At 40.9% G+C, this 27,322-nt stretch overlaps 2 protein-coding genes across 7 annotated transcripts in view; one reads left to right on the plus strand and one right to left on the minus strand.

The window, feature by feature from the left end:
- LOC113968647 (cytochrome P450 2J6-like) lies at positions 1-27,028 on the minus strand. Of its 6 annotated transcripts, XM_027685373.1 has the most exons (12): positions 26,809-27,028; positions 23,236-23,336; positions 20,821-20,962; positions 14,417-14,537; positions 12,887-13,049; positions 10,963-11,112; positions 10,354-10,514; positions 9,513-9,689; positions 8,705-8,846; positions 7,598-7,785; positions 6,642-6,783; positions 4,844-5,436 (listed from the first exon to the last, which is right to left on the minus strand). In XM_027685373.1, the coding sequence occupies exons 4-12, from the start codon at positions 14,459-14,461 to the stop codon at positions 5,258-5,260; spliced, it is 1,347 nt and encodes a 448-aa protein (XP_027541174.1). In that variant the 5' UTR covers positions 14,462-14,537; positions 20,821-20,962; positions 23,236-23,336; positions 26,809-27,028; the 3' UTR covers positions 4,844-5,257. The 6 variants fall into 6 exon arrangements, with proteins under 6 accessions (XP_027541172.1, XP_027541174.1, XP_027541177.1 ...); XM_027685371.1 differs by lacking the exons at positions 20,821-20,962; positions 23,236-23,336; positions 26,809-27,028 and adding exons at positions 1-30; positions 17,666-19,957 and having other exon boundaries at positions 5,216-5,436; XM_027685376.1 differs by lacking the exon at positions 20,821-20,962.
- The window catches only part of LOC113968650 (cytochrome P450 2J2-like), a 7,920-nt gene continuing 2,016 nt past the window's right edge, over positions 21,419-27,322 (plus strand). The window contains exons 1-7 of the mRNA XM_027685380.1: positions 21,419-21,589; positions 22,638-22,800; positions 23,312-23,461; positions 24,865-25,025; positions 25,842-26,015; positions 26,241-26,382; positions 27,024-27,211. Of these exons, the coding sequence (XP_027541181.1) occupies positions 21,419-21,589; positions 22,638-22,800; positions 23,312-23,461; positions 24,865-25,025; positions 25,842-26,015; positions 26,241-26,382; positions 27,024-27,211 (1,149 nt within the window). The remainder of the gene's footprint in view (positions 21,590-22,637; positions 22,801-23,311; positions 23,462-24,864; positions 25,026-25,841; positions 26,016-26,240; positions 26,383-27,023; positions 27,212-27,322) is intronic.

Genomic DNA, 27,322 nt, shown 5'->3' on the forward strand with positions numbered 1-27,322 from the left:
CCCACTTTATCTTGCTTTGCTGGTACCTCCCTAAAAAGAAAAAAAGATGTTGAAATTTCTGTGCCTCTCCATCTTTCCCTCTTTATCACTTTAATTCCCCACCCCAGAGAATTAATTGTTCTTCTTTTTAAGTGTATATGACATCATTCCTTTATATTGCAGCTATAAATCTGTCAATCATTGTTTCTTCAAGGGATACAAAATGTAGGCTTATTACTTACTTCCTTGTGCCATGACAGCTGCTGTGACAAAAATCTCTGCCCACAATTCTAGTTTCATAAAAAAACTCCTGCAAGAACAGAGAAATAAAAAAAATTTCCCAAGAGTTTTCACACCCAAGGATGGTGGGGTTAATGGAAGTTCAGGCTGATCAGTAGCCATCACATGCACTAACCACATGCACTGCTCCTTCACTTGCCCCATATTATTGTTTGATTCTAATGTTCTCTGCTATTTCTTTACTATTTTGGTTTTCCTCACTGTTTGTATTGTAAGGTCTTTGGCCAAACCTTTTAATTTTGTGCCTGGGGCACATAAAACATAAAATGAATCATTGTGTAACAGGAGTTTGATGGTTATAATGGCATAACACCCAGGTGTCCACACACTCCCTGTTCAGCTGCACGGGTAAGTGGGGCTGCACGGTCTTCATGACGAAGCAGAAAGCATAATTTCTTCCTCCTCCTCCAGCTGCCTCTCTGCTAATCCCACTGAATTGCTTGCAGCAGGAGTAAAGATGATGCACAGCTGCCTCTGTGAGCTTCTTTCACAAGCATTCTCATGCACCTGAACAAATCCAGCTCTGCAAAGTGGGGCATTTCAGACAGTACAGCTTCGGCACTTGCACAGGAACAGCACTAGCTTAGACTCGGCTCATCTGACTGAGACAGGAGCATGCAGCATTCTGGGAAGTCACCTAGATGGTCTTGCTGCTCACATGCCAAATGTATGGAGCTGGCACAGCTAAAACCAAAAGTTGTGAGGTGTGAAGCAAGTTGATTTACCCCAGAAGCGAGGTAGAGAGATAACGTTTGCCCAGTGTTGCTGGCCAGCAATTGAACTGAGAGCTGGGATCAAACTGATGAACTGAATTATCTACTTCAGAGACCACTTGTATGACTTGTAGTTCCTTCACTAGTGTTGTGCTTTCTATACCTCAAACTGCTCTCAACTCTGAATTCAGTATTTTCCAAAGTCTCCTTGAGAGGAGACTCACAGCCCCCGAGGCTTACCTGCCCTGCGCACTTGCAGTTCCATCTGGCCCCTGAACAGTCCTGGCTGGCTACTCTGCATCTCCCCTGGCTCTCCAGACTTACTCTGACTTTTCCACACAAATTAGCCACATTCTGGTGATTGTACCTCGCAGCCTAGATGTGAACTGCTTGCATTTAGAAAGGCGGCTGCCAAACAGCTTTGCCAAGTCTTTGGAAGAGACGTTAAAGGGAATACAAATTGCTTTCCTCCTCATACAAGATGGTGCTGGAGGACCAGGAAGAGGGAAGCTTGGTAAGATAAGATGAATTCAGTTCTCACCTTCCATGAGAATTGAATCCTTGGGGAGGCAGGGGTTAGAGCTCAGCAGAACAGAAAGGTATCCCTCTAACCAGTGAATCCTCCTGCTTTCCCTTTCCCCAGGAGAGCTCCTGGCCTGTTCTCTTCTCTTTGTCCCTTTCAGCTCTCAGAGGAAGATCCATTTGCCCTCTACTTAGACTTTGGAACTGACACATGCCATGGCCTGTGCCCTACTAGCCTCATGGCAGCTTGTCTGCACCCCATTACTTACACTCTATGCCCCAAATTCAGTTTCAGGAGTAATCCCCACCTCCCACTCACAAAGCTCATGGCCAGGTGAGTACTGGAGGCAGCTACTCAGAGAGGGAGCTCACCCTCCCACGTTAATAACAGGGTTTCAGGACATGTTCCCTGTCTCACCTGCCTGCTGCCCTACCCTGAGGGGTGATGATAGGAAAGCACATCTTTTTAGGTACTGTCTGACAGGGATAGATATCAACAGCTAGAGAGAAATCATGTGAGGAGAGGCTGAGGTAGCTGGGGGTGTTTAGCCTGGAGAAAACGAGGCTCAGGGGAGAACTTATCACTCTCTACAACTGCCTGAAAGGAAGTTGTAGCCAGGTGGGTGTCACCTTCTTCTCCTAGACAACGAAAGATGGGACAGGAGGACATAACCTCAAACTGTGCCAGGGATGGTTCAGGTTGGACATCAGGAAGAATTTCTTCATGGAAATGGTTGTGAGGCATTGGAATGGGCTACCAAGAGAAGTGGTGGAGTCAGCATCCCTGCAGGTGTTCAAGAAACGACTGGACCACTTATTGCCGTGGTCTAGTTGACGTGGTTTTGTTCGTTCAAAGGTTGCACTCAGTGATCTCAGAGGTCTTTTCCAACCTAAATGATTCTGTGAAATGGGGCAGCAGAAGCATGTAAACAAAACCTGACTCTTGAAGAGGGAAAACCTGGGAGTCTTGGAAAAAATTCACAATGGAGATACAAGTCCTTTATGAAAATGCGTAAAGGGACTTGTATCTCCACTGGGGTCTTTCTTAAGATACTTCAGGTGAAAAAAGATTTAAAGCAATGTGGATCTCATTTGTCTATTCCTAAACCTTACTTCCTATTCAGTCTCTCATTTGTCCTATATTCTGAGATGCTTGAGACTTGGATGTCAACACAGCAGACACCAGTTACCCAGTTGCTTCATGCAATCCACCCTCCACTCCTGACAGAGTCTACATCAACACCACACAGCGCAGCACCACACAGAGCTAGAAGTGGATTAGAGAGCAGGAGAGCCACATCAGCTTGATCTGCTTGGCGAACTGAACACATCTCTTCTGCCAAGCAATGAGTAGCTGCAGCACCAGCAGGCGTCAGATCAATGGGAGTCATGATAAAAGCACCCAGTGGCCCCTACCCAGGAGCCTGAGAAACGAGCACTAACCCTTAGGATACTGTCCTCCTTCACAAAAATGAAATACATCTTTTAAACCAATAATATTATATTAAGGAAAGTAAAGTCTGACATGGTGGATAAACAGGGCAATGACAACCAATTCTTGAAGCATAATTGCAATATCGGTTGTGAAGCCTTTTCCTCAAGGAAAGAAACGGATAAAGCATGTGCTACACCTACTAGCAGCCCTCACTCTGATCCTGATTTTTAAATCTTGCTGGGTAACAAAGCCAACCTCACAATGAGAGTGGCTTCTGGCACTTGCTGCCACTAGCCCTGCTTGGGCACTGCTCCCGCCAGCTGCACCTTGCACAGCTCTTGTCCCAGTGTGCACTTGAACTCAGCAGCTCTGCTGACAGGCTCCTGTCAGAAGGCTGTTTGTGTGCAGCTGCCCTGTGCTCACAGAGAATTCCCAAGAGTTTTGATTTGCATACAGTTTTTGGGAAACACCACTTCAATGTCTCCTACCCTGCCCCTCTTTTGCAGGTACCAAGCTTTGCTCCACAAGACTGCAAGCTGTCCCCTTAACTGTGCATTTGGGCATCTGTCACGTGAAAGGTGGGAGTTTAGATTTCTGCTTGTCGGTCCCTCAGAAAAGTAGAGACCCTGATGTCAGACAGTCTGTCATCACCTTGTAGTGAGACCCTTCACCGAGAGATTCACAAGATCAGAGGGTACCTGGATCTCTGTTGTTAGGGGGAACTCAACAGAGCCAAGACCCCTAAGCGTGTCCTGCAACTGGTGTTATCCACTGCTGGCAACTGCAAGGACTCTCGCTAACTGTTTATAGAATAACACTTTTTATTAATACAAGTTGTGACAGATTAATAAGGTTCGAGGGTTGTTGGTGATAGTGTCTACTGCAAAAATATATTTTAAAGCAATATACTGATACATATATTAAGTAAGCACAAGTTCTGATAGGAAGCAATCTACTAATATGCTATGGGGTAAGCACAAACAAAGCTCTAGTTCTAAAAGCAGCATTTAATGCATGTGGAGTATATTTCTCACCCCAGGCATCCCTCTGATGGGGGAGAAGAGGGACTCAGCCTGTCGACTGATCTCAGCAGTTTCAGTGGAGGTCTTATCCCACTTTCCCCCTATCCCCAACTTACTTTTATCCTATTTTCTTTATGTTTGGGTGGAATCTGAGTGGCTCTAGTCATAAATACCTTTTATTTCTGATTGGTGTACCTCATTGGGGAGGGGCAAGGTTGGTTGTGGTGTGGCACCTGAGGAGGGGGTTCGACAGGGTTGTTGTTTGTTGTCTTCATCAGCAGAACATCTTGATTCTCCCTTACCAGACAGGTACTGTATGGTCTCAGTACCACAGTGCTCTCCCATTTGGCTGGGATTAGAACGGAGGGGGCCACACAGTCTCCACATCTTTCCACACTGTTCTGTTTCTGAGTAGATGTTTATCACTGTGCTGGGGAGCACGTCGGCTTCAGTCCATCCAGGGAGTTGCAGCTGCTTTTTATGGTAAAATTCTGAATCCCCTCCAGGTTTAACCCTATCCATCATCCCACAGCATCAATAAAGAGACATGGCCAACTCAGTTTGTTGTACATCATGGTCATTACAAACCCTGCAGTGTGAGACTCCCTCTTTCATGAGATTTTCAGGCCAGCTCACTGCTCCATTACCATTTACACCCACTGTGTTTCCCCAGCAGTGGGGTTCCCCCCTGCAATTCTCTAGTAGGGAATAGGAGTTTGCTTTTGCTTTCAGCCCAAGTCAGGAGCCTCACACCCAAATGAAGGATTGTGCTGTTGTACCTCTGTTACTTCCAGTTTCAAGCAATCATCTCCCCACGACTCTCAGTTAAACAGACAAAGCAGCTGCCTCACAGCCAGTTGAGATGCCCCTCCACTACTCTCTATTCCCATGCAACCATACCTAGGGGCTCTGGCAATGCCCAGAGCCACGACCTCTGGGAACAGCATTCCCATACACCAGGATTTGAGAACATGTGGGAAGCCCCCTCAGCATCTGGCTTTAATGTTCCTTCGCCCTCCAGGAAGATTCCTGACGAATTTTAGTAAGACTAGACAATTGTCTATGTTTATTTCATTGGTAACACAGCAGGAAAAGAAAAAGAAGTACAGACATTTTCCAGAAGCAGGGAAAAGCAGAGTATTTTTCAAGGCTGGCTTCTTAGCCCTATAACACAGCAAGGACAGATTCACACTGAATTTGATGTAAAAATGAAAGCCATAAAAGCGGCACAAATATCAGCAAACCTGTGGCCACGCCTCTTTCTTAAATCTCTAATACCCTGCAGCCTAGCGCGGAACTGCACAGAGCTTGTATGGATGGGGTTTCATGGTGCTTCCAAAGATAAAGTCTGTGTTGACTTCCTTAACTCCTTCTGGTGCAGTGAACTTGAATGCCTGCAACAGCTTGCAGAAGATGATGAAAAGCTCCATCTTGGCCAGCACCTCTCCCAGACAAACACGGTGGCCTGCAGAGGGTGAAGGGAAAGAGAAGTCAGTCCCCAGCGAGGTCTGTAACCAGCACCTGCTTCCCAGCTTTTCACAGGAGCGTTGCTCAGCCTCATCAAGGAACAAAGAGCTTTGCTGTATTTGATGTTTTCCTCTCAGATTGAACTGGGCAAACAACTGAGATATCTGCAATCCATCTTTGCAGGACCTGCTTGGGTTACAGAAAAAGATACCCGGGTTGCTTCTCAGAAGTTTCTTTCTTCGCTTCCTAATCTGTAGGACTCACCAGTTCTATGAATGGACTCTCAGTCTCTTGATTCCAAATGAGAAAAATAAGAAAGCATCTTTAGGTTGCCTCACAGCTTCCACTTAGTACAGGCTGACTTATCTTCACAAATAACAGTGAAAAATCAGAATACAGAGGACATTCTACATCTGATGAAACATTTTCCCACATAACGCTTTCAGTGAAAACAACTTGTTACAGAAAAACCTCTTCCCAGTTTATTAATTAACTCTGTGCAGGATATAATTCCTAGGGACAGACAGTGACAAACTTTGAAATCTAGTGGTTAGTTCATTCAACTTGGATGTGAGAAACTAATGTTCAAATTCCTCTTCTGCCCAATTTAGGCCAGAAACCTGAGCCTGATATTTTCACATCTCTGCTGAGGGCTCTGACAACCAGGCTATTCCCTCCTGGCATGATACCCAAGACCTTTTGTTTGTTTAAGCTTCTATAAACTCCCACACTGGTGAAAGAGTGACTCCAGAAGCTCCATAGGAAAGACATAGCCAGCTGGGATGTATTTGATCCAGCTTCTGGATCTTCTACTCATCTTTCTGCACTCATGAATATGGAACTATTTATACAAAATAAATCAGCTCCAGCACAGCAGCCTGCCACAGAACAGCCGCTGTAAGAGCATAATCTGGCATATGCAGAGGATGACCAGGGACAACAGCGTAAGGACTCAAATCCACAAATGATTGGGAATTCTAGGGCCTTACTCCTTTTACTTTCTCTGCATTTTCACAAAAATCTAAGAGCAAGTGTTTATACACTTACCAAACAACTTTTTTTGGTGGTCAGTCATTTTTCTGGCCTGGGAAAACCACGTGCTTCTGTACTTTGGGATTATACTCCCCTTTGGCCTTCTCCACAGTCAAAATAACACAGCTTCACCTAACCCACACAAGCGGGCTCAGTTCTCAGTGCACCTACCTGCTGAGAAGGCTAAGAAGGCCTCTCGGGTCACAAAATTTCCATCCTTGTCCAAGAAATGGCCAGGGTTGAACTGGTGAGGAGTCTCCCAGTAGTCAGGGTCAAAAAGAGCAGAGTCTATGTTTGCCATAATGAGAGTGCCCTGAAAGGAAGATGTTGTTGGTGCAGTTATGTCTCTCAGACATCAAGAAGAAAAGGACATAAACAGATTTCGGCTATAATTCTTCACATGGAGAGGCCACAGAAATGAAAGATTATTTTATTAGGGAAAAAAAAAATCAATCTCAAACAGTTCTGAGGTTTTTTTCTCAAAAAACAAATAAGCAAAGAAACTTCACAATTTCAGGTTCAAGGATTTCCCTGCTGTATTCCTTCATGTGCCTTTATTTCCAATCTGTTACGTGGCAGTTCAGAAGAAGTTGGTTCTGGGAAAACATCATTATATTTCAAATATGATGCCAGAGAGGTGATAATAGAAAAAGAAGTCCTAGGTGAATGCAGTAAACGCTTAGCGTTATCTCAGACATCACCAATGAAGAAAACATCCCATCTCTCAGTTGTCCACATGACAGACAATATCCTGGCATTAATAGTCTGCAGCACCTTCCCTATGGACACCACTGTCCATTTCAGGTAGGTCTTCTCTGCGGTCTTGTGGAAGTGTAAGAGCTCAAATGCTCATAAAGTATTTAAAATCACAACCTCTTGGAACGTACACCATCAGCACTCTCACAGAATACTGGTTTCGTTGGGGTGAAACTGGGCTTTTGGCAAGCACTGTCAGTCATTTATGAGAAAAGTCACAGGCCAGAGGGCATGGCAGGGGAGAAGTGCTGTCTGCCAGTGCCATCACCAACAACCATCCATCCTGAACTGGAGGGAAAGGTGGTAAACACGACTGCAAGGACCTTAACTCACGGCCAAAGATCACACTGGAATACAAAGGATATCTGTACCTTTGGAAGCCGATACCCCAAAACAGTTGTATCCTTCACTGCTTCTCTAGGAATCGTGATTAAAACAATGCTACTGAAGCGTAAGATCTCATGAACCACAGCATTCGTATACGGCAGCTTCTTCCGATCCTCATAGCAGATGAGATGGGAGGGACTCAGAACAGCATCCAACTCCTTCTGAACTTTTTCTGAAAAAAAGAAATCCATTATAGATATAAGAACACTGTTTAGCATGAAACAGCGCTTTCATTTTATTTTTGGATTATAGTACTGATAGAAAAAACTACAATATATAAATAATTTATACTTATGGTATCTTAAACTCTAAATACATTTTTATATCTATACAGTTATGATTTTACTGCACGCTATTTCCTAGTTGATAGGTTCTGTGTTCAGACCCAACAGATTTATTGAGCTTTATATTTAAAGGAAGGGGAGCAAACTTTAACTGAAATAAAAACTTCTTATGAAGAGATCAATTCAGTTAAGCTGTTATTTTTACTTTAGGTAAATACAGACTCACAGCACACTAATGAGGGTGTTGCAAGGAAGCCATCACAACAAACTGATACACACATGTAATGCTGAGAACTGAAACAGGAAAATATTACTACACCATCACCAACTGTTAATCTCCTTGGGCTGTTATATCAGCTTCAGTAACTAACACAGCTTATACAGTCTCAGAGGATTTAGGGTCAGATTTCATACTTAAAACTTAAACTAGTAACCTAAGAGGGTTTTTTTATTTTATCAGCATTTGAAAGGTATCTGTGTGCACAGGGTTCTGTTTTTCCAGCATTCTAGCACCAAAAGAATGAAAAAAATATGCTTACAGTACTGAAACAGTCTGACAAAAATCAGCAAGACAAAATTCACTGTCAGAAGCTGAATATCCCTGAAATTATTTTAAAATATCTCTCTGAAATTTTTTTGCAACACTGGCTTATTAAAAGCAAACCTCAACAATGTAATCTTAAAAAAAAAAAAAAGGAAAACTTGATCTTAAGAAAAACTTGGTCTTAGCCAAAAAAAAAGAAAAAAAAAAGTAGAACAGATAATTCTTCAACTTGAATCATACCCACGTTTATGTCTACAACTCACCTTGGATGTCAGGATAAGCCAACATATAGAGCAGAGCCCAACGCAGAGTGGTGGCTGTGGTCTCTGTGCCACCAAAGAAAAGGTCAAAAACAGACTGCACCATGTTGTCTTCATCAAATGTAGAATTGCGGATATTTTTAGTCTACAGGTGTCAAGGAGAAATGTAAAATGGAGTACATCTGTGTGTAAGAGTTAGCACTGAGACAGACAGCAATCACTATATCTAAAGGAACAATATTTCTGGAGGGCAGAGAAAAATACAGGTACCTGAGCAGAACACAGGTTCTGCAAAGACTTTCCTCAAATAAGTACCTTGATACTGTTATGCTGCCTTCTGTTCACTTCCACAGCAGAAAACACATTTCAAAGTATAATATATATGTTACCGTTTCAAAATATTTATGCTTTGTTTCAGAGTAGAGACTGCCATCATTTTAAAATTGTTCTTATAATCATACAGTACTACTAAGCACAAAAATAATAAAAGCAAATATTAATAAGGCACAAAGAATCAGAATTAGGCAGCCATCTAAATACCTCAACCTTTTCAAGGTCCTCCCTACCGCCCACTGCCCAGCTCTCACTAAGGATTCCACAGGATGACAACAAGCCAATGTAAATAATGTGTACTACTAGAACAAGTTATTGAACAAACTATTCAAAGGTCATATTTTGACTTTGACAGCAGAGTTTTTAAACTGTACTTGTAGAGCTCTGTACTAATGCTGGTGTGTACAGACAACTGTAGGGAAGGGATAGAGAACCCTTTATGACTGGATCTGTGTCACATGCAGCATGAATTACTCACTTTCTCTATCTGATCCAGGTAAAAGTCAATGAAATCTTCTGGTTCACCTATTCTGCCTTTTTCCCTGTGGCTTTTGATTTCCTGCCTTACAAAGGAACGAACAAAATCCCGTGAAAATATTGCTTTCTGTACAGATCCTGAGAGACGCTCTGCAGCCCAGGTGAAAATTTCACACATCTGTGGAGCAAGCATTCAACACAAAGGCAGTAAGTGAAAACCATATGAGAAGACCTGTGATAGAGATATAGTCTGGACATTTTTGGTGCTAAATTGCTGAATTAATTTCTCTGGGAAAAATGCTGTGTCACCAAAGTACATGGGGGGTACATGAACACACATTAAAACCCCAAATTAAAGACAACACGGTTTCCACCCTGGAGTCTTTCCTATCCTTACTGCATAACTCCACTGTTAATTCACCAACAAAATAATCTGCTTTTGCAGATAGATGTAACATGTATTATTATTAATAAATCTCATATTAATAAACATTTATCTCTATTAGCACACAGGAAAAAAAATTCATTCTCTTTCATTCTCACACAAAGAGTATCACCTTTTCACCTTAACAATCTTGGTGTTTCTACTACAGAAAAGTTCAGTATCCCAAACATATTGCCTTTGCTGGGACATTCTAATAAAGATTATTAATGTAATATTCATAATTGAATTATGTCAAACCCAAAGTACTGCAGGTCCAGTTCATATTCACAGTCAACATTTTTATCAGTATTAAATAATGCAATAACTATCATAATAGATATCACTGTATAATTATATTGCAATAAATAATGTGCTCAATAACCAAATAAGTTGCATATTAAATGAGTAATTTTCTCACATAATAATCGCGGCTGTTCCCAAAAGCCACTATAGCATTGTATGCTTCAATCAGCTGACGGAAGGTTTCATCTTCTAGGGAGAAGCGATGTCCAAAAACCACAGCACAGATCACATTAGAGACAGCGTGGACAATGGGGAAGGAAGGGTCAACAGCTTTTCCTGCAGACAGAGAAAAGCATTCATCTCCAAAGCACTTCCTTTACCTCCTTTGCTATTTGGGAAGCAAGATCACAATGACATTTTATAATAGATGCCCTCTATGGTATTTAGACTGTTACTCACAAACTGTGTTACTCACAAACACAAAATTCACTGGCAAATGTAATAAAAGATAAACCTCACTCAAAAATGAGGACAGCAAGGCATCAAATCTTTAACTCCCAGACTTTGAGGGATTTTGTTCGTCTTCCTTTTTTTTTTTTTTTAATAATCTCAGTCTTGGTGTTGATCCCAAAATACTCATTGCTGAGGTCTGACTGCAAAGTTTCGATTGCACTTTAAATCTGAGATGTGCCCAAACCCATTTCATTCTGGAGCAAAAACAGTCTTCACCCTCAGAGTCCTGCAGACTCTGTGTCAGTTCCCAAGCACTGCGCCAAAGCCGTACCATCTTTGTCTCTGAAGAACTCGACCAGGTAATGGGCCTCAGTTTGTATCCCGTGCTCCATTCCTTTATTCCCCATTCCCAGTTTTCGGAGAGCTCCAATTCCAAAATGTCTCTGTTGTTTCCAGATGAGACCGTTTGAGACCAAGATACCTTCAGCCAACAAGAATCAATTTTATGTCACGTTAACATTCATACAATTATAAATGATAAACACCATAAAAATCACCTTCTCATCGTGTTGCTGCTCAAAGAGGAGAGTCACATCAGAGTAGTGTTCTTTTAATTGTATGTTATTAGAGGCAGAGTAAACACCTTGGTTAAGATATTCCCAGCCCTGTAAAAAACCCACTCAGGTCTCTGGCCTCACCCATCTGCTTTCCAAACCTAGTCCTATTCTTTCTGAAGCATCCAAGAACAGTGATCATCACTCAAACCTCCACCCAGCAGCCTGCTGAAAGCTGCAATAACGTGGGTTGATTGTTGCCTTTTATTTGCCCAGGCTTTGGAAAAAAATTAATCTTTCCCCTTATCCATACAGAAAGGCTTGTAGCCCAGTTCATGCAATCTCTTACAAGACCTCATTTATTATCTTGTACAATCTTCTAATACAATTAATACTTACTTGTAAGCTGTGCTTGCCAACATCCCTGTGTGGACATTGTGTCCTTACAGATGTTGCCACATGTTAACTCTGCAGGAATGGCAAACACAGCTTTCCTCAACCAAAAGTAAGTTCAGGTTTATTCCACCTGGAAACCTGGTGGTGTCTTTGATTAAGCTACTCACAACCAACAAAGATTTTTGTGGACGTTATTGGGGAGGTCTGGGCATTTCCTGTGCTTGAGCTTCTCAACCTCATGCAAAACTTCTGGATATCATCACATCTTCCTGTTGCTTATGCTTCAAAAATAAAGTGGATAATTGGTTCTGAGCACACACTGTCTATGCCACAAAGTCTCTGGCTTTTAGGGATCCTGCTTTTACCAGGCTGTTTACACCAGATACTGAGCTCTTGTCCTGGTCCAGGTCCCTCCTGGAAAGACAATGAAGCCAGGGCAAGAACCACCCAGCAAAAACCAGAGAAGGAAGAACAGGCTTTAGCCAGCCTGCAAACTGCTTCCTGCGACCAGAGTTCAGCTACTTTTCTCCACAGCACCCAGATAAAAAGTGTCAATACAGATCCTTCCAAATGGACTGAAATGGCTCCAGACTTAATAATCTCTATTCCTTAAAGAGGTTTTTTTCTACTTATATTAGCTAGTACTATGACTTAAAGGTTTCCAGATTGTAAATAACACGCAAGAAATCCTGACTGAGGACAAAAGCATCTGCTCTATATAGTCTGGATAAGAGCCTGATGGAAGTAAGTTCAATTATTTCTGTTTTAAACACAGCACTGTCTTTATTCTCCATCCACCACAATTCAGCAGTGTCTCTGATAGCACAATAAGAAGCTCTGAACAAGGATATGTTGCACCTACACTCTGGCTAATACACTTAAAGCCCCAGTCATCTTCCTGTGACTTTGTACTTCGGAACAAGGCTAGATCTTATTCACAGCACTGTACATGCTTTCCTACAGCAACCTTTGCTCTAAACAAACAGCTGGGACCATAAAGAATTACTTGAGACCCAGTTTGCAGAGGAGGCTGCAAGCTCCAAATTACTTCAAATCAGGACATGCAGACAACACTAAGAATTGACAAACAAGACCTAGCTACATATAAATATTGCTGCTCTGATGAGATTCTGAAACACATATGTGACAGTGGGACTTTGGAGACCACTTAGGGTAATGCTACAGAATTATATGATTCACCTTGAGCAGACAGAATAAGTCAATTGGGAACTTCCAGTGAGGAAAACATGAGAGGAAGTAAAGAAAGTCAAGGATGAAGTCCTGCCACGGACATGAACATCTTACCCTTTCCATTTGCCAATCTGTTGAAGACATAGGTCTGTAGTCGCCCAGAAACATCCTCTGAGTTGGTGGTGAGACCGTCCTTCACAGCTTGGAACCCATAGAGCACCACTATAGGTCTGTGACCCAACCACAAGGTGCAGATGTTGCCATAGGTTTTTGCCAGCTGCGGGTTAGATCAATGTCAAAAAAATACCCATGGCAGAAACATCAACCAACATGCACACGTGATGGGCTGCCCTCTTCCAGCATGACATTACTCAGGGGTTCAGGAGATGAAAAGGGACAGTGGTTGTGTTTTGCAGTGGAAGTGCCTACAAAAAGGTTCTGGGCTCTCTCTGGGAACACACAATTTACAGAAATGGGAGCAGTGAAAGGATAAACCCTCTTCCCCTTATTAACACTTACCCTGGATTGCCCTTGCAATAGTAACCATTAGGTAAATGCCCCTAGTGTCTACAGATATGAGCTTTCATGTGAAATTTCACCTGCCCTTTCTTCATTACAATTTTCAAGGCAACAACCAGAACTTCTTGAAATTATGTGTTCCACATGTAACTCTCCTTCTAGTACTGCAGATTTCAAGTTTCAGTGGCGGGAACTCTTTCCCTCTTATACACAAATACTGTCAACTGAGGCATCTGAGCATAGATCCCACCTCTGGGTAGTGGTGGGGACTGCTCTCAGGTAGTGATGTGGGTATTCTGAAAGGACCAAGTCCCTGACTCTAGACAAAGAAACAGTACAGCTCCATCCTCTCACAGTGATGAACATGTACCCGTCAGAAAAATTAAGCCTCAAGCTCTTTTAAGTTCTCTTTTCCTGAAGCCAGCCTTCTCCAGCTGCAGCCAGGCACCTCCTGACTTGCAGAGTGCCCTTAGCACATAAGGAAAGGTCACAGCTTGAAAAATATATCAACACACTGGATTCTTTTGTGATGTTTTGGCTCAGTGGAGGATGTTGAAAACTGAAAGAATCTGTATTAACATGCTTATGTGGACCTAATTCTTCCCATTAGGTCTTTCCTTTCACCATCATTTACACCCTTAGCTTATCTGTAAGGAGCACATCCCAGACTGGACTCCACAGAAACAACAGAGCAAAGGATTTGGCTGCACACAGAATACAATCTTATTTCCATCCCATGACAGCAGAAGACATCCTGGTGTCCTTTTCACATCTTCTGAATTCAAGATACCTTGTTTTAAAAGATTTTTAATACATGCCTGTGGTGCAAAATCTGAGAACCACTTTTTTCTTTCAAGGCTAAATACTCCCTTAAAAACAGAAGTCTTTTTTGAAGCAAATCTACTATCTTCAGTTCTATTTAAGTTGCACACATACCAGCTTTCATATGCATCACACTGTCTGCAGATTTAATTAACTGGTTTAGACACCTAATTTAACTTCCACAAGCTACCTTCTCTCAGGATTAAGTTCTCCCTGCTACCACATCAGCCTATCAACAGCCACCACAGTTTTTTTACAGGTTTTGCTTCAATAGCTCTTTAGTTCACATCTGCAAATACATACCTTTCTCAGGCTTCCATGATCAGCTCTAAACTTTATCCACCACATGCTTCCAATGATGGGAAATGGGGTCGGTCCAGGAGGAAAACCACGACTCTTCCATTGCAATTTCAAGAACTGTGCACTAAGAAGAAACAAACTCAGGGATATGAGAATTACACTTATCATTATTTCACACCTCCAAACTCTTATCACCACGAAAGCTGCTATGAATCTGTCTGTTGAAATGACTCTGGATTGTTCTTCTTAACTCTTCCCTAGCAAAATGAAGCTTTCTGAATTTTTCACCTCCCTTCTTTCCTACCACTCTTCCTGATCTGAGAAAATTAGGAGTCTTCCCGTTCTTGAGTGTATTTAATACATCACTATGCTGCAATATGCTAATAGCTACTGTGACTTTAAGATCCAGCAGAGGCTAGAAGGCAGAAACCTCAGCCAGAAACATCCCTTTGAGCAATCAATCAGTTTGACGGAAGATGTCACTCAAAACACTGATTATGTGCACACCAAGAGCTCAGGTACAAAGCTGCAGCTGTTAGCCAGCTACAGACAAGAACAGGAGCACTCACCAGGTAGCATTTTTGGGGCAGAGGCAAAAGTAAGCAGTCAGTAGCCTTGTACAAGAGTGGGTGCAAAAGCAGACTTGGGAACCAAGAGCAATGAGGTGTTGTAACCTGAGTTTTCACAGTAAACAATACAGATGAACTGCAAAGAGAACAGTGAAGGATCAAACATAATTATTGACAAAAAGTGTAATAGACCTCATATCCCAGTTCATCATTGTTAGGTCCCAGGAGCTGCCTTTTAACACAGCTTGCAGCAGCCCAGCTGCCTCACAGCACAGCACATTCCACCTCAGCTGTGTATGCTCGGAGCAACGTTTCCCCACAGTGGTTGCTCAGGGCCTGGCAAGTTTCTGACGTTCTAGGAGAGGGGAGGTTGCAGTGTGCAATCTCAGAGGGTCTGTAAGAATCCCAGGAGAACAAGTGCACTTGCTTTTTCTCATTTTACTTGTGGAAAAGTCCTGGTGGGATAGCACTGCCAGAGATACAGGTCTTCAGAACAGCACAGGGGTGGGTTCTGCAACCTGATGGGCTGCACTTTACCTTGTGCCAGTGACTTCACTGGCAACAGGAGTCCACCGAGGCAATCCTACTGCACTCCTCTGGGAACACAAGAGGGGTTGCTTTCGTTCTGCCCAAATTCTGCCAGAAGCAGTACACTGTCTCCTCACAGAGTACAGGAGGGCAGGGAGCACAGGCCAATGCTCTTCAGAGATCACCATACCCCTGGATGAAAGAGCCCTGTTGTTTGTTTGGAAGCACAGACTGACAGCTCTGTTGGCTCTTTTTCATACCAGGTCTAGAGATGGATACCTCCCTCAGCAGCCAAGGCTTTCAAAGTCCTCATTGGGACTGAGTTCTTGTCCACTGTGAGGTTTTATACATTAGCTTCTGCCTTCTCTCAGTAGCAGGAGTTCTGCTCAGCCACAATTAATGCCAGAGCCTGTAAATTTTTGCTTTATTTTGAATTCATAGTATCTGAAGTAGCACATACAAAGACTTCCTTAACGCACACACACACAAACAGAGCCCTACAAACAGGAGCAGTTCTTAGTAGATTTCTAGAGTGTAGCAAGTGGAACTTGTTGTTTGGGATGTTGGTACCAAGCTGCCTCATGAAGAACAGCAGACCTTATAGGAATTGGGCTGCACAGTGCTCCCCAAAGGATATGATGTGTTTGCTTCTCTAACTTCATCAGGCAGAGTAAAGCTAAATATCTGCAAAAGGCTGCACGAGATAAAGATCTCCTTGTGTACTCACTCCTTGCCCAAAAATATACATAGCCCTGCAGAAAGGACGTGAAAGGGCCATTACTGCTCTTAATTGCTGCCTCCACCACACTCCCTGCTGTCTTGCCCTGCACTTTCTTCGAGGCTGTTGCTCCTCCTCAGAGCAGAGCTTTCCCTGAGGGCTGTCATTCTCTCTCAAGATTTGCTGCCTAAAGAAACTCAACCCATCTTTGCAACTCCACTTGCACAATCCATTGGTGTTACTTACTAGTTGGCAGAAAGGACATAAGGCACATTTTGAAAGATGTTTTCACATTTTATTCATTCATTCAAGTTCTACAGTAGCATTCAAGGTACCTCATCTCTACCCATGTTTACAAGGGCAAGAATATTTCTCTGGAGAAAAAAATTCTTTCCTAGCACAGGAATTAATCTGGGTTGGACTCCAGAAGTTTCTTCCAGTGCTCAGGAATCAGTCAGGACAGTATATATTTGCAACAGTCACACTGTCCTGCAAGCAAGGAGGAGTTGGTCCTAGGCTGTCTCTAAACCTCTCTCCCTGGGAAAGTCATCCAAACAAGTCTTACTTTGAATTTTCTGTTACATCCACAACTTCTGACGTTCCAAGTGCAAGAAGTAGCCAAAAGGCTACTAGATCTCGCTCTGAAAAACTGTCAAAAAGAATGCTGAAGCTGCAAATACTCAAACATTAGGAAATGCCATAATTAAGACTGCCTGCACAATAGCCATTACTTCTTCCTGACACTCCATGAGAGAAGGGTAACTAACTTGTACTATGGTTTAGCCTATGAAATTCTTGTCTCTCTTCAGTTCCTCTGCAGCTGACTGCAGAGCACTGCCAAGATTATACAGCACTTCACAAACCAGTGAGACTGAAAGGGCACCAGACCTTTGTAGCTCCCACACCATCAGGATGTACAGTGGCACAGCACCTGTGTAAGGTCTGCATTGCTTTCATCTAAGTAGCACTGCACTACAAAACCAAACCAAACCAAACCAAACCAACAGCCCAAATGAAACAGAGAGCAACAACAAAAACAATGGAAAAACAAAATTAGGAAAGTTTACAACAGTCACTTTCCTTCCTAATAGCTAGGGCTCTTGCTTTTAGTAATCCTGCTCTCACTGCATGTCAGTGACGCACTGTCCCAGCCTGCTGCATCCTCAGAAATATACTTGGAAATGAATAAATTAATTATCATGCTTTGTTGATAAATGTCTCTAAGATTACATATACCAACTGGTTTTACTTTGGGATGTCTTGGATGATTAGGTATTACTAGCAGGAAGAGAAAGTGAATTTTTACAATTCATCGTAATGCAGAGTGATAGTGTTTAAATTAACTCAGTTAATGCGCACAAATGGTGAATTAAGGACCAAAATTCAAATAAAGTAATGGTGAGATCAAGCAGGTAGAGGCAGGTGTTTACAGAGAACCTTTTTGCAAGCGGTTGGTTTTGGGGAAAATCAGTTTTCCTTTTTCCAGTATCTTCATTAGATGTGAGCAGTACCTCTCCATGCAAGTTGCTCATTATTATCTGACAAATACTATCCAAGAGCTCACAGGCAGAGATGGCAGGTGTTTGGTCAGCCCAGAAAACCTCCTTTTCTAATGGAAGTTTTAGACTGTAGGAGTGGGAAGAAAATACAGGGAAAGAACTCAACAGAAACAGTCATACCTGCCATCTACAACTTGGCTTTTATTCAGTCTTCAAGCTCTTTTGAAAAGTGAATGTCAGGGCTGATTAGGCCCAGAGAGATAAAGCAAGTTCCTGAGAGTCACAGACAAGCTATGAACAGATCTAGGAACAGAATTTGAAGTTCTCAAGTTTCATTCCAATACTTTGTCTACGCAACCTAAACAGCTCATCAGTCTTCAGGTCCCAAAACCACAGACAACAGCAGGAGGCAAAAACCTACCAAAGTTATTTATAATGCACATTAGCAAAGTTCTCTTTTCCCAAACTGAACAGAAACACAGAATGGGAACTTCATTTGCTCCCATTTCTCAGTCCCATGTTCACTCCAGCTCTGTGCTCCAAGCCACGCTCTCCCTCTCTCAGTGCTTGCCTGGACATACAGTGTTCGTGTAACTCTCTTTCCTCAGAGAAATTCTGATGCCAGTGACCAAGTAACAGCTCCTGAGATGAAGCTCTTGAAAGACCAGGGAGTGCAGGAGAGGAAGGAACAGTTAAGTTGAGAAATCCAAATTAGCATCTCCACTGGAAAATAAACCAAAACAACAAGAACAAAATAACAAACCCACAAAAAAAAGCCAAAACCTGCTTAGCAATGTCTGCTCTGTTTAGCTTGACACCAGGCCAGGCAGCAAGCACATTAGCATGCCAAGCAATACATGCACAGCTTGGAACCAGGCAGTGTTTTCTAATACATGCTGAGCCTGTCTCTGCAACAGACAAAAAACGAGCCCTGGTTTTACAGCAGAGCACATGACACACACCCTGGGCAGAGGGGAGCCAGGAACCCTTTCCACCCTGTGAACACCACGTTCATCATTTGCTTCACACCTTTCTGAAGATGCTGTTCTTTCCCTGTTCTCTTCAGCTGCTGCATTTGCTTCCCACTCCTATGGCCTGAAACCTTCATTACAAAAGTAGGTTTCCTCATCTGTCCAAAACAACCAAACTTAATATCTGTCATCTTAACTGGTGAGCTCTTGCAATAGTATTTGTGTCAGAGGAGATCGAGCAAGATTTATGCGAAGAGCTGCTGCTCATGTATACTGAAAGTATTAAAATACACAATACCGAAAGAGCTTCCTTGCTTTTCCCTTCCTTGTAAGCTTCCACACAAGCTTTTGTGAAATAACTTCACCTCATCCTACTTTCGGCACACCCACAGGTCTCACCAAGCAGCAGGAAAACACACTGTCTGCAGTGTCCAAAGGGTAAGGCTCAGGTTAACCCTCTTGGTGGGCCAAGCCTTACTCAGCAGGAGTTTTTTCTTTTTGTTTTCTTTTTTTTAAGTTGCATCATAATCACCCTTATTAATAGGCAACCTCAAGGCTTAAGTCATTTTAATTCTGGTAGTCTTAAGTGTGTAAATCATACCCTCATTGATAGCATGGGTGCATCAACAGCTTTCAGGGGTTGCAAAGCTTACAAACTTAACAAATTATTCTATGCTCAAGCAAGAAATAGAATAGTGCTTGCTTTTTATTAAGCAGATGGGAACAGCTGGACAAAACGAGTTCAAAAAAAACATATGAAGAATTGAAATTCTGATGCACATAAGAGGCAAGTCAAGTTAGATAATTTCATCAGGTAACTCACTTTAAAGTCTCAAATAGCATCAAAATCTGAAAAACTGGGTGGATAAATGACTGCTCAATAGCATAACTCAGTAACACAGTGATTTTTGGTAAGCATATCAACATGTCTGAATTGACTGATAAAACCATAAAATTTATTGAATTTCGAATTGCTTCTCTCGTTTTTTTGTCTTTTTAACTCTGCAAGTATGAGATTCATAGAACCATGCTGCTGAAAATGATGTTTATTAAACTTTTCTGTTTCCATTTCTCTGCCCCAAAACCTAAACAAATGGATAAAAAAGGTACACAGGCATGGTCCTTGCCCTCTGATTGCTGCTCCACTTCCACACTTTCAGGAAAAGCATCTGCACATGCAGCCCACTGAAGCAGAAGAGCTGCATGAAACTGCACAGAGCAGTCAAGTGGTGGTTGCTCAGAAAAGTAAGGCGAGAAAATGCTGCAATGTCGCTGCTGCTCTGCAGCCTCCTGAAACTGCCCGTGTTTCCCATATGCAGCTGAAATTATTACAATCCACTAGAGAAAAAAAAAAAAAGACAAATTCTCATCTACATATTTTTCAAGACTGAATGATGCAAGATTGCATTTAGCACATTTTCTTTAACTAACCCCACAAACACAAAAAAAAATGAACTCATCAGAAAACTAACTGAAATTAGTATCCACACCTGTAACACAGTTTCTTGAAGTTTAATGCAGTTCTTAAGAAGCCCATGGACAGTGTTAAACCTTTGTATTTCATTATCATAATGTACACTAAGTGCAATCAATAACCTTGACCTTGCTGAAACTTTTTGAGCTGAAAACTTCAGACTGGAAAATTCAGCAAGCCTGCTCAGGGAAATTATGATAAAATCTGCAAACAGACAACTTGTGCAATTGTATGGATTCCCTTAATCTCCTATACAGACTTGAAGATATAACTCAGCATTAGCTGAGTTCTTGAACCAAGTGTCAAAAGTCAAAATCTAATATATCAGCAAGTATGAAAAGTAAGTCTCTTAAGTTCACGTTTGCTACACATTAGTACAAACCTCTCCTGAAACTTATGAGGTCCACAAATCAGCAAAAATTGCCCCTTTCTTAAGTTCATTTGCTCTTTTCCACAGATCAAGTAGAACCTGTGCATTGTTTCACTTCCAAAATTTGCACAAGAAGAGTCTAAAACTTAGCACAAAAAAATAAAATAAAAGAAAAATTAGAAAGCAGTGAAAAATCTGCTGGAGAAAAAGATAACCTCTCACTAGCGTTCCACATAACTTAACCTTGAATACAGTAAAAGAAGAAAGTAAATACTCACCTAATTATTAAATTGCCTTTTTTTTGTAATTAAAGACATTAATTTAGCTTGATGCTGCATGAATTCAGTTCTTTTTCACCTCAGAGACCATATTCTAACACACAGGTATTGTGCAGATGTTTCTTCTTCTTCTATAAAGAAACTACATAATAATTATAGTATTTCAGAACAGCAAGAAGTAATGCATTTTAACATTTAACTACAGGAAACTGCCTGAGGTGTTACCATTATGCAAGACACTTTATAACCTTGGATAACTGTTCAATAATTGGCACTTAGACCCAGTATCAAGACTAAGAAGGAAACAAAATTCTAAGTGAAAAAAGAGACAGATCTCAATTACGGATCTTAAAAAAAGAGTGGGTGGGGCTTGACTAACCACCAAGGATCACATATTTTGGTTTCCTAAGGACTTCAGCTTGGGAAAACTGTAGATTGTCTGAGAGAGATGGGCACAGCAGGCATATATTCTTAGAGACAGTTTGGAGTCAGTAGAATAAACTCATCTACACAAATCCAAATTTTCAGAGGAAGTCATACTCTAAAAAAAAGACCAAAAAAAAGGCAAAACCCAGGGAGAAGTTACAATTTTGACAAGATGTTGGGGATTTCTGAGATTTTTATGACTCTAGTAGTATGTCTCCTGATTTGGCAGTTCCTAAAGCTGCAATGGGTGCGTACCCAGCTTCCTCCAGGACCAGTTCCTCTCCCCATCATTGGAAATTTGTGGCTGTTGGACTTCAAACTTCGTCGAGAAACCCTCACTAAGGTATTTATTTATCTCTATGGTTGAAAATCAGTCTGAATCTATTTTAACTTACATTGTGCTTTGCATAGGAACAGTCTAAATTGCTATTTTTTTTTAAACCTCAAGCTTGATTATTAGCCAATTTCACAGACTCCAAGAACCCTGCATTATTAAAAATATTTCTGAATAATAAACACCACAATAGCTTTACTCCTTGTTATTTTCTCACTCTTTTGGTTACATTATCACAAGCACTGTCATAGAATGCTATTTCATTGATAGTTTCATTTTGTTTCTGTGTTGATATCCAGCCCTGTAAGTCACCTCTAGTAGACCTTCCTTCGCATGACACCAATGTCACTGGAACATCTCCAGGCCACAAGTGGTCCCGTCTCCTCTAGAAGACCAAACATATACTCTAAATGGACTCTTTTTTTTCTTATTTGTAGAGCAAAAAGACTTGTCTGCAGTAAACAGATTACTAAAACAAAGCAGGAAAATCTGATTGCTGTTATGTTCACAGCATGGCTGCTTTATAAACCATTTAAAACTTCTTTAAAAAAGTAAGGAACTTGCTTCAAAATATTTCAAGAAAAAATACAATCATAATCTGCAGAAAGAGAATAGAGAAAAATAAGAAAAATCATGTGGAAGCTCAGAAAAGAATGCAAAAAAATTTTTTTTTGTTTTCATTGGAAATTAGAGGCAGGAAACCTATCATAACTTTGCTTCATTAATGAAATAAACAGAAAAGCTCTGGGATTTTGCCTGTTTTCATTTGTTCTTTGACTCAGAGCTAACAGAGTATACCTGCAGTTTCTCTTTCTGTGAAGTTTTCAGAGGTGTTCTTCTGAGGGATGTCCTTAATATCTATTCCACAAAGAACAATTATCTTCTGTTCCCAAAGCAAATTAGTAACAGAAGGATAAATATTTCCAAAGCCTGCAATTCAATTCAGTATAGGCAAATGGGTTTAGTAACAACTACAGAAAACTTTTGAATAAATCAGTATTTGAGTGTATGCTTTCCCTGGTTTACAGTTCCTAATTTCCTGTTATTAACTCTTCAGTTAACCAATATCTACGGAAACATCTACACACTGTGGATGGGACAGACACCTATGGTTGTACTGAATGGATACAAAGCAGTAAAAGATGGCCTTGTCACCCACTCAGAGGAAGTTTCTGGAAGACCTCTCACTCCATTCTACAGGGATATGATGGGCGAGAAAGGTACAAGGTGTTAAACCAGACTGAAATAGGAACAAGGTGTAAAGAAGAAAGATGCTTTCCTGTGCATACACTCACACGTCAGTTACTGCTGTACAAGGGCACAACTGGGCTTTCATTGCAAAAAGGTTCCATGCAGAGCTAAGCATGTTAAGGAAGGGAAAAGAACCCAAAAATTTCCTCTCTTATAAAGCATGCCACTGACTTTTTTCCTTCCCAACAGATCCAAAGGAATATTAGCCTGGAGAAGTTGCCCTTCAATTGTATCACTTCTAAACCAGAGGACTGTTCACGTAGAGAAAGTTGTTCTGTCCTTACCAAAACCCACTACCACTCAGGGTCACATTTGTGAGCAGCTGGGAGTCATAAAATCCTCAGTTACAGACTAAAACTCAGAATCTAAAACTGTGGTATCTTGCTGGTGAAATATAACCTCACCTAAACCTGATTTTGCCTTCTGCAGTGAAAGGATTTCCTTTCCCAGCAATGAAATGAATGTTTCTGTGTTCTCCAGGTATTTTCCTGACAAGTGGTCACACCTGGAAGCAACAGAGACGCTTTGTCATGACAATTGTAAGAAGCCTGGCACTCGGAAAGAACAATTTGGAGCATCAAATTCAAACAGAGGCCTGTCGCCTTGTGGACACCTTTGCAAATACAAAAGGTAAATTCATTAGAACAACAACACTTAGAACTTTTTTCTGAAATATTAGGGGTGGTAAAAGTTTCACGATACATTTTTATAAATAATATAGATATTTTTTATAGTAGTAGGACTTTTACTGGCTTAACTGCATTCTTTGCAAAAAATGTTTTGTCTGCACAGTGGGCAATATAAAATTGTTTTTTAAAATAAGGTTAGTTAAATAAATATTTGTTATCAACACAGTCTTGGGGACAGCTGGTAGCAATTCTTACATTCAAGGAATATAGAAAAATCCTATGTTTTCCTCCATAAAATACGCATTGTGTGACCTGCTGCGAGTCATTTTAGGACAGCAAACTTTTAGGATTTGGCAGAGAAAGAACCCCAACACAAGGAATGTATCATTCAGTTGTCCAATAAAACTTTTTTTTTAGGTTTGGATGAAATAGAAACCAATAGAATTTTAGCAAGATGCCAAAATAAAGCAATTAAATATAAATATTCTGAACAGCCAAATCCCTCACCCACATTGTGTTCCATACTGATGTGAAAACACAGAGAGGTTGCCTGAGGTCTCTCTCCAACTCTCCTTGGACCAGACCCATCTCTCTTCCAAGAGCAACATATTCACACATCTTTCAAATGTAGGAGATTAAAAACCATCTACTCCGAGTCCCTGTACAGACCAAATCCTTACTTTCCATGCAATTCTTCCTCAATTTCAAACTCAATAAATGTATTTAGTCTTTCCAAGAATGACCAAAAGCCTGAAGTCAGGGATGTATTTTCCATAGGAGTATAATTCAAAGGTTGTCCCTGCCAATGAAATATGTACTTAAGTTTATGATTTCTGGATTTAATACTTTTTAATGGGAGCCATTTTCCATCCCATTACATGAGCTTTGCCTTTTCAGTCTGTGGGAAAATATATATATATATGGTTGAATTGTCAAGCTGTTACTCAAAAACCAAAAGGAGATAAGTCATTTCAACACGACTAAGAAAATAAAACCATAAAGTTTTTTTTTTCTGTTTTTTGGAGGAGAGGGAATATTTGTTTTGTTTTTCAATTGCCAAACTTAAATATCTGCCTCCAGATTTGAAGGCATATGTTCTAATTAATTGCTTGTGTTTCCACATAACCCAGACCCCAAGTCAAAGAAGGGAAAAGAGACCTAATGTTTGTCTTCTCAAAACTGATAATCACTGTATTTTACAAGAGTAAAGAGCAGCTTGAAAATTAAGATTCCCTGCATTTACAATTCACACAGTTAATATGTATTAAACCAGGGTTCACTTGTGTGAAATTTATGTAAAAGTAGTTTGATCCCCTATTATTTTTACCATTAAAAAAAAAGTCTTCCTCATTTCTTTTTCTGTATTCTATTCAGAAGTACTCACAGTACCTCCTGTATTCACAGGCAAACCTTTTGACCCCCACACTTCCATCGTCCATGCCATTGCAAATATCATTTGTGCTGTTGTTTTCGGTCATCGCTTCTCCAGTGAGGATGAATCTTTCAGGAAACTTATCAAAGCTATTTATTTTGTGATCTTCTTTCAAGCTACTATCTGGGGCAGGGTAAGAATTTGATTTTCTTGTTCTTATTCCTTTAACTGCATTTGCACTTGACAAGTCAAAACAATGTGACAATTGTTCCCAAACGTCTCCACACCACTGTTCCATGAGCCATCGTGAAGTAATAAATGAATACATACCTTGTATATGTTACTACTGCCTTATAATCCTTCACATCTGTAAATCACATGATCTAGAATTTAAATTTTAGGACATCACTGGTTTTCACAGATTTCCAATAAGTAATCATTTGCAGAATAGTGGGTATGTAAGATTCCTAATTCTTAAAATGAAAGCAACTTCTAAAATTTAATTTTTGTTTAGTATTGCAAATACAGAATTGCAGTTAATAAGAACTAAGGCTTCAAAGTCCTGTTTTTTTGAGAATATATCTTGCTTCTCATATAATTCATATTACCACCAAGACCTGAGTTATTATGAGCTTCCTATAAAATACAGGCTACAATCTCATCACATCAAGAATAATATTTTTAGGTTCTTAGAAGCCTATCTATTGCTTATGTCGTGCAGATTTTGGCACACTGACTTTCCTTAACATTATCAGCTTCTCCATAAAGAGCTATCTTTAAAAAAATACTGTAAAATAAAATCAGGGTTGAGAAAATCTGTCTGGCAGATTCAGCCCTCAATTACTCCTATTCACCAATTTTCAGAACCTCTGTTGCATTTTTAGGTATTCATCCAAAAAGCAAAATATAATCACGTTCCCATATGAGGCAGTGACTTCACAGAGTTATCAGGAAATCAGAATTCAGTTTAAAAGAGCTCACATTCCTTTCTTTCTGTCTACAACCACAGCTGTATGATGCTTTCCCATGCCTTATGCACCGTCTCCCAGGGCCTCATCAGAAAGTGTTTGCATACAATGACTTCATGCACAGTTTAGTCATGAAGGAGGTCCAGGCCTGTGAGAGAGAGAAGGCAGGTGATCCACAGCATCTCATTGACTTCTACCTAGCTCAAATAACAAAAGTAAGTATCTGTTTATCACCCTCCTTGGCCTCAATGCCTACTACGAACACTTGGTTCCAGTAACTGCCAAGGAACTTTTACATGCACACTTTATTTGTGTAGCACTGAAGATGTCTGTTCTGGTGGGCAGCTCACTGTTTTCATAAAACAATGACAATTTCTACATGACTGATGAAATGTATGAAATCATCCACTTCATACTCTTCTTGTGAATATACCCTACAGACCAAAGATGACCCTACTTCTACGTTCAATAAAGACAATATGGTTCAGACTGTGGTTGATCTTTTGCTGGGAGGGACAGAAACAACAAGCACCACCCTTCTCTGGGCATTGCTCTATATGGTACAACATCCAGAAATACAAGGTGAGCAAAATCATTATCAGAGAGAACTGCAGTCAACATCATAATGAACATTATTAGTGTAAGTGTTAGCTCAATCACTTCCAATACATCAAAATAACACTTAAATAGGAATATGAATGGTGGTACATCAACAACTGAGATCTGGAAGATGGAAAGTTAATAAAGGAAACAAACAGGTGCTTTTCCCTCCAGTTCACCAGCAACATTACCAAAAATTGGTGGTAGCCACTGTTTTATCTCATGAAAAGAGGGGTTGGCAAGACAGAATAACAAGTTAAAGACATTTCACATGCAATCTAGCCTCCTCCTAACCTTCAGAGTGGAAAAGCTTTTAAAAGATACCTGGTCTGATGTGTATTTAAAAACAGAAATTACATCTGTAATTTCAAACTTTAATCTTTTTTTTGAAACATAGAACTGTATTACGCTCATCACCAAGTAGGATGTGTCATCCTGTGCTTTAGGGATATGCACTTCCTTGATGAACTGAAACCAATACACCAGTCAAACCACCTGCCAATGTATTTCATAGCAACATAATTTCTTTTATTTCCCCGGTCCTGGACATCCTCATACAAAAATCTGCAGGATAAAAAAAGGGGGGAAAAAAAGTTTAAGTATTTTCATTTCTCTCTCTGCAGAAAAGGTTCAGAGAGAGATAGACGATGTTGTGGAACCCTCCCATCCCATCAGCTACGAGGACCGTAAGAAGCTGCCGTACACCAACGCGGTGATTCACGAGGCTTTGCGGTACAGCAACGTTACCTCTGTCGGGGTCCCCCGACAATGCGTGAGGAGCACAACTCTGCTGGGCTTTCACATAAAAAAGGTACAGAGTTTCATGTTTCTGTCCATGTTGTCCATGTTTCTTAAAGCTTTGAGGTATTAATATTCAGTATTTATATGACATGAGCTTCTACAGTTCCTAACTGCGCAGAGA

Source organism: Neopelma chrysocephalum, unplaced genomic scaffold (genome assembly GCF_003984885.1).
Source record: "Neopelma chrysocephalum unplaced genomic scaffold, ASM398488v2 Primary Assembly neopelma1_69, whole genome shotgun sequence".
NCBI classification, from domain to species: domain Eukaryota; kingdom Metazoa; phylum Chordata; class Aves; order Passeriformes; family Pipridae; genus Neopelma; species Neopelma chrysocephalum.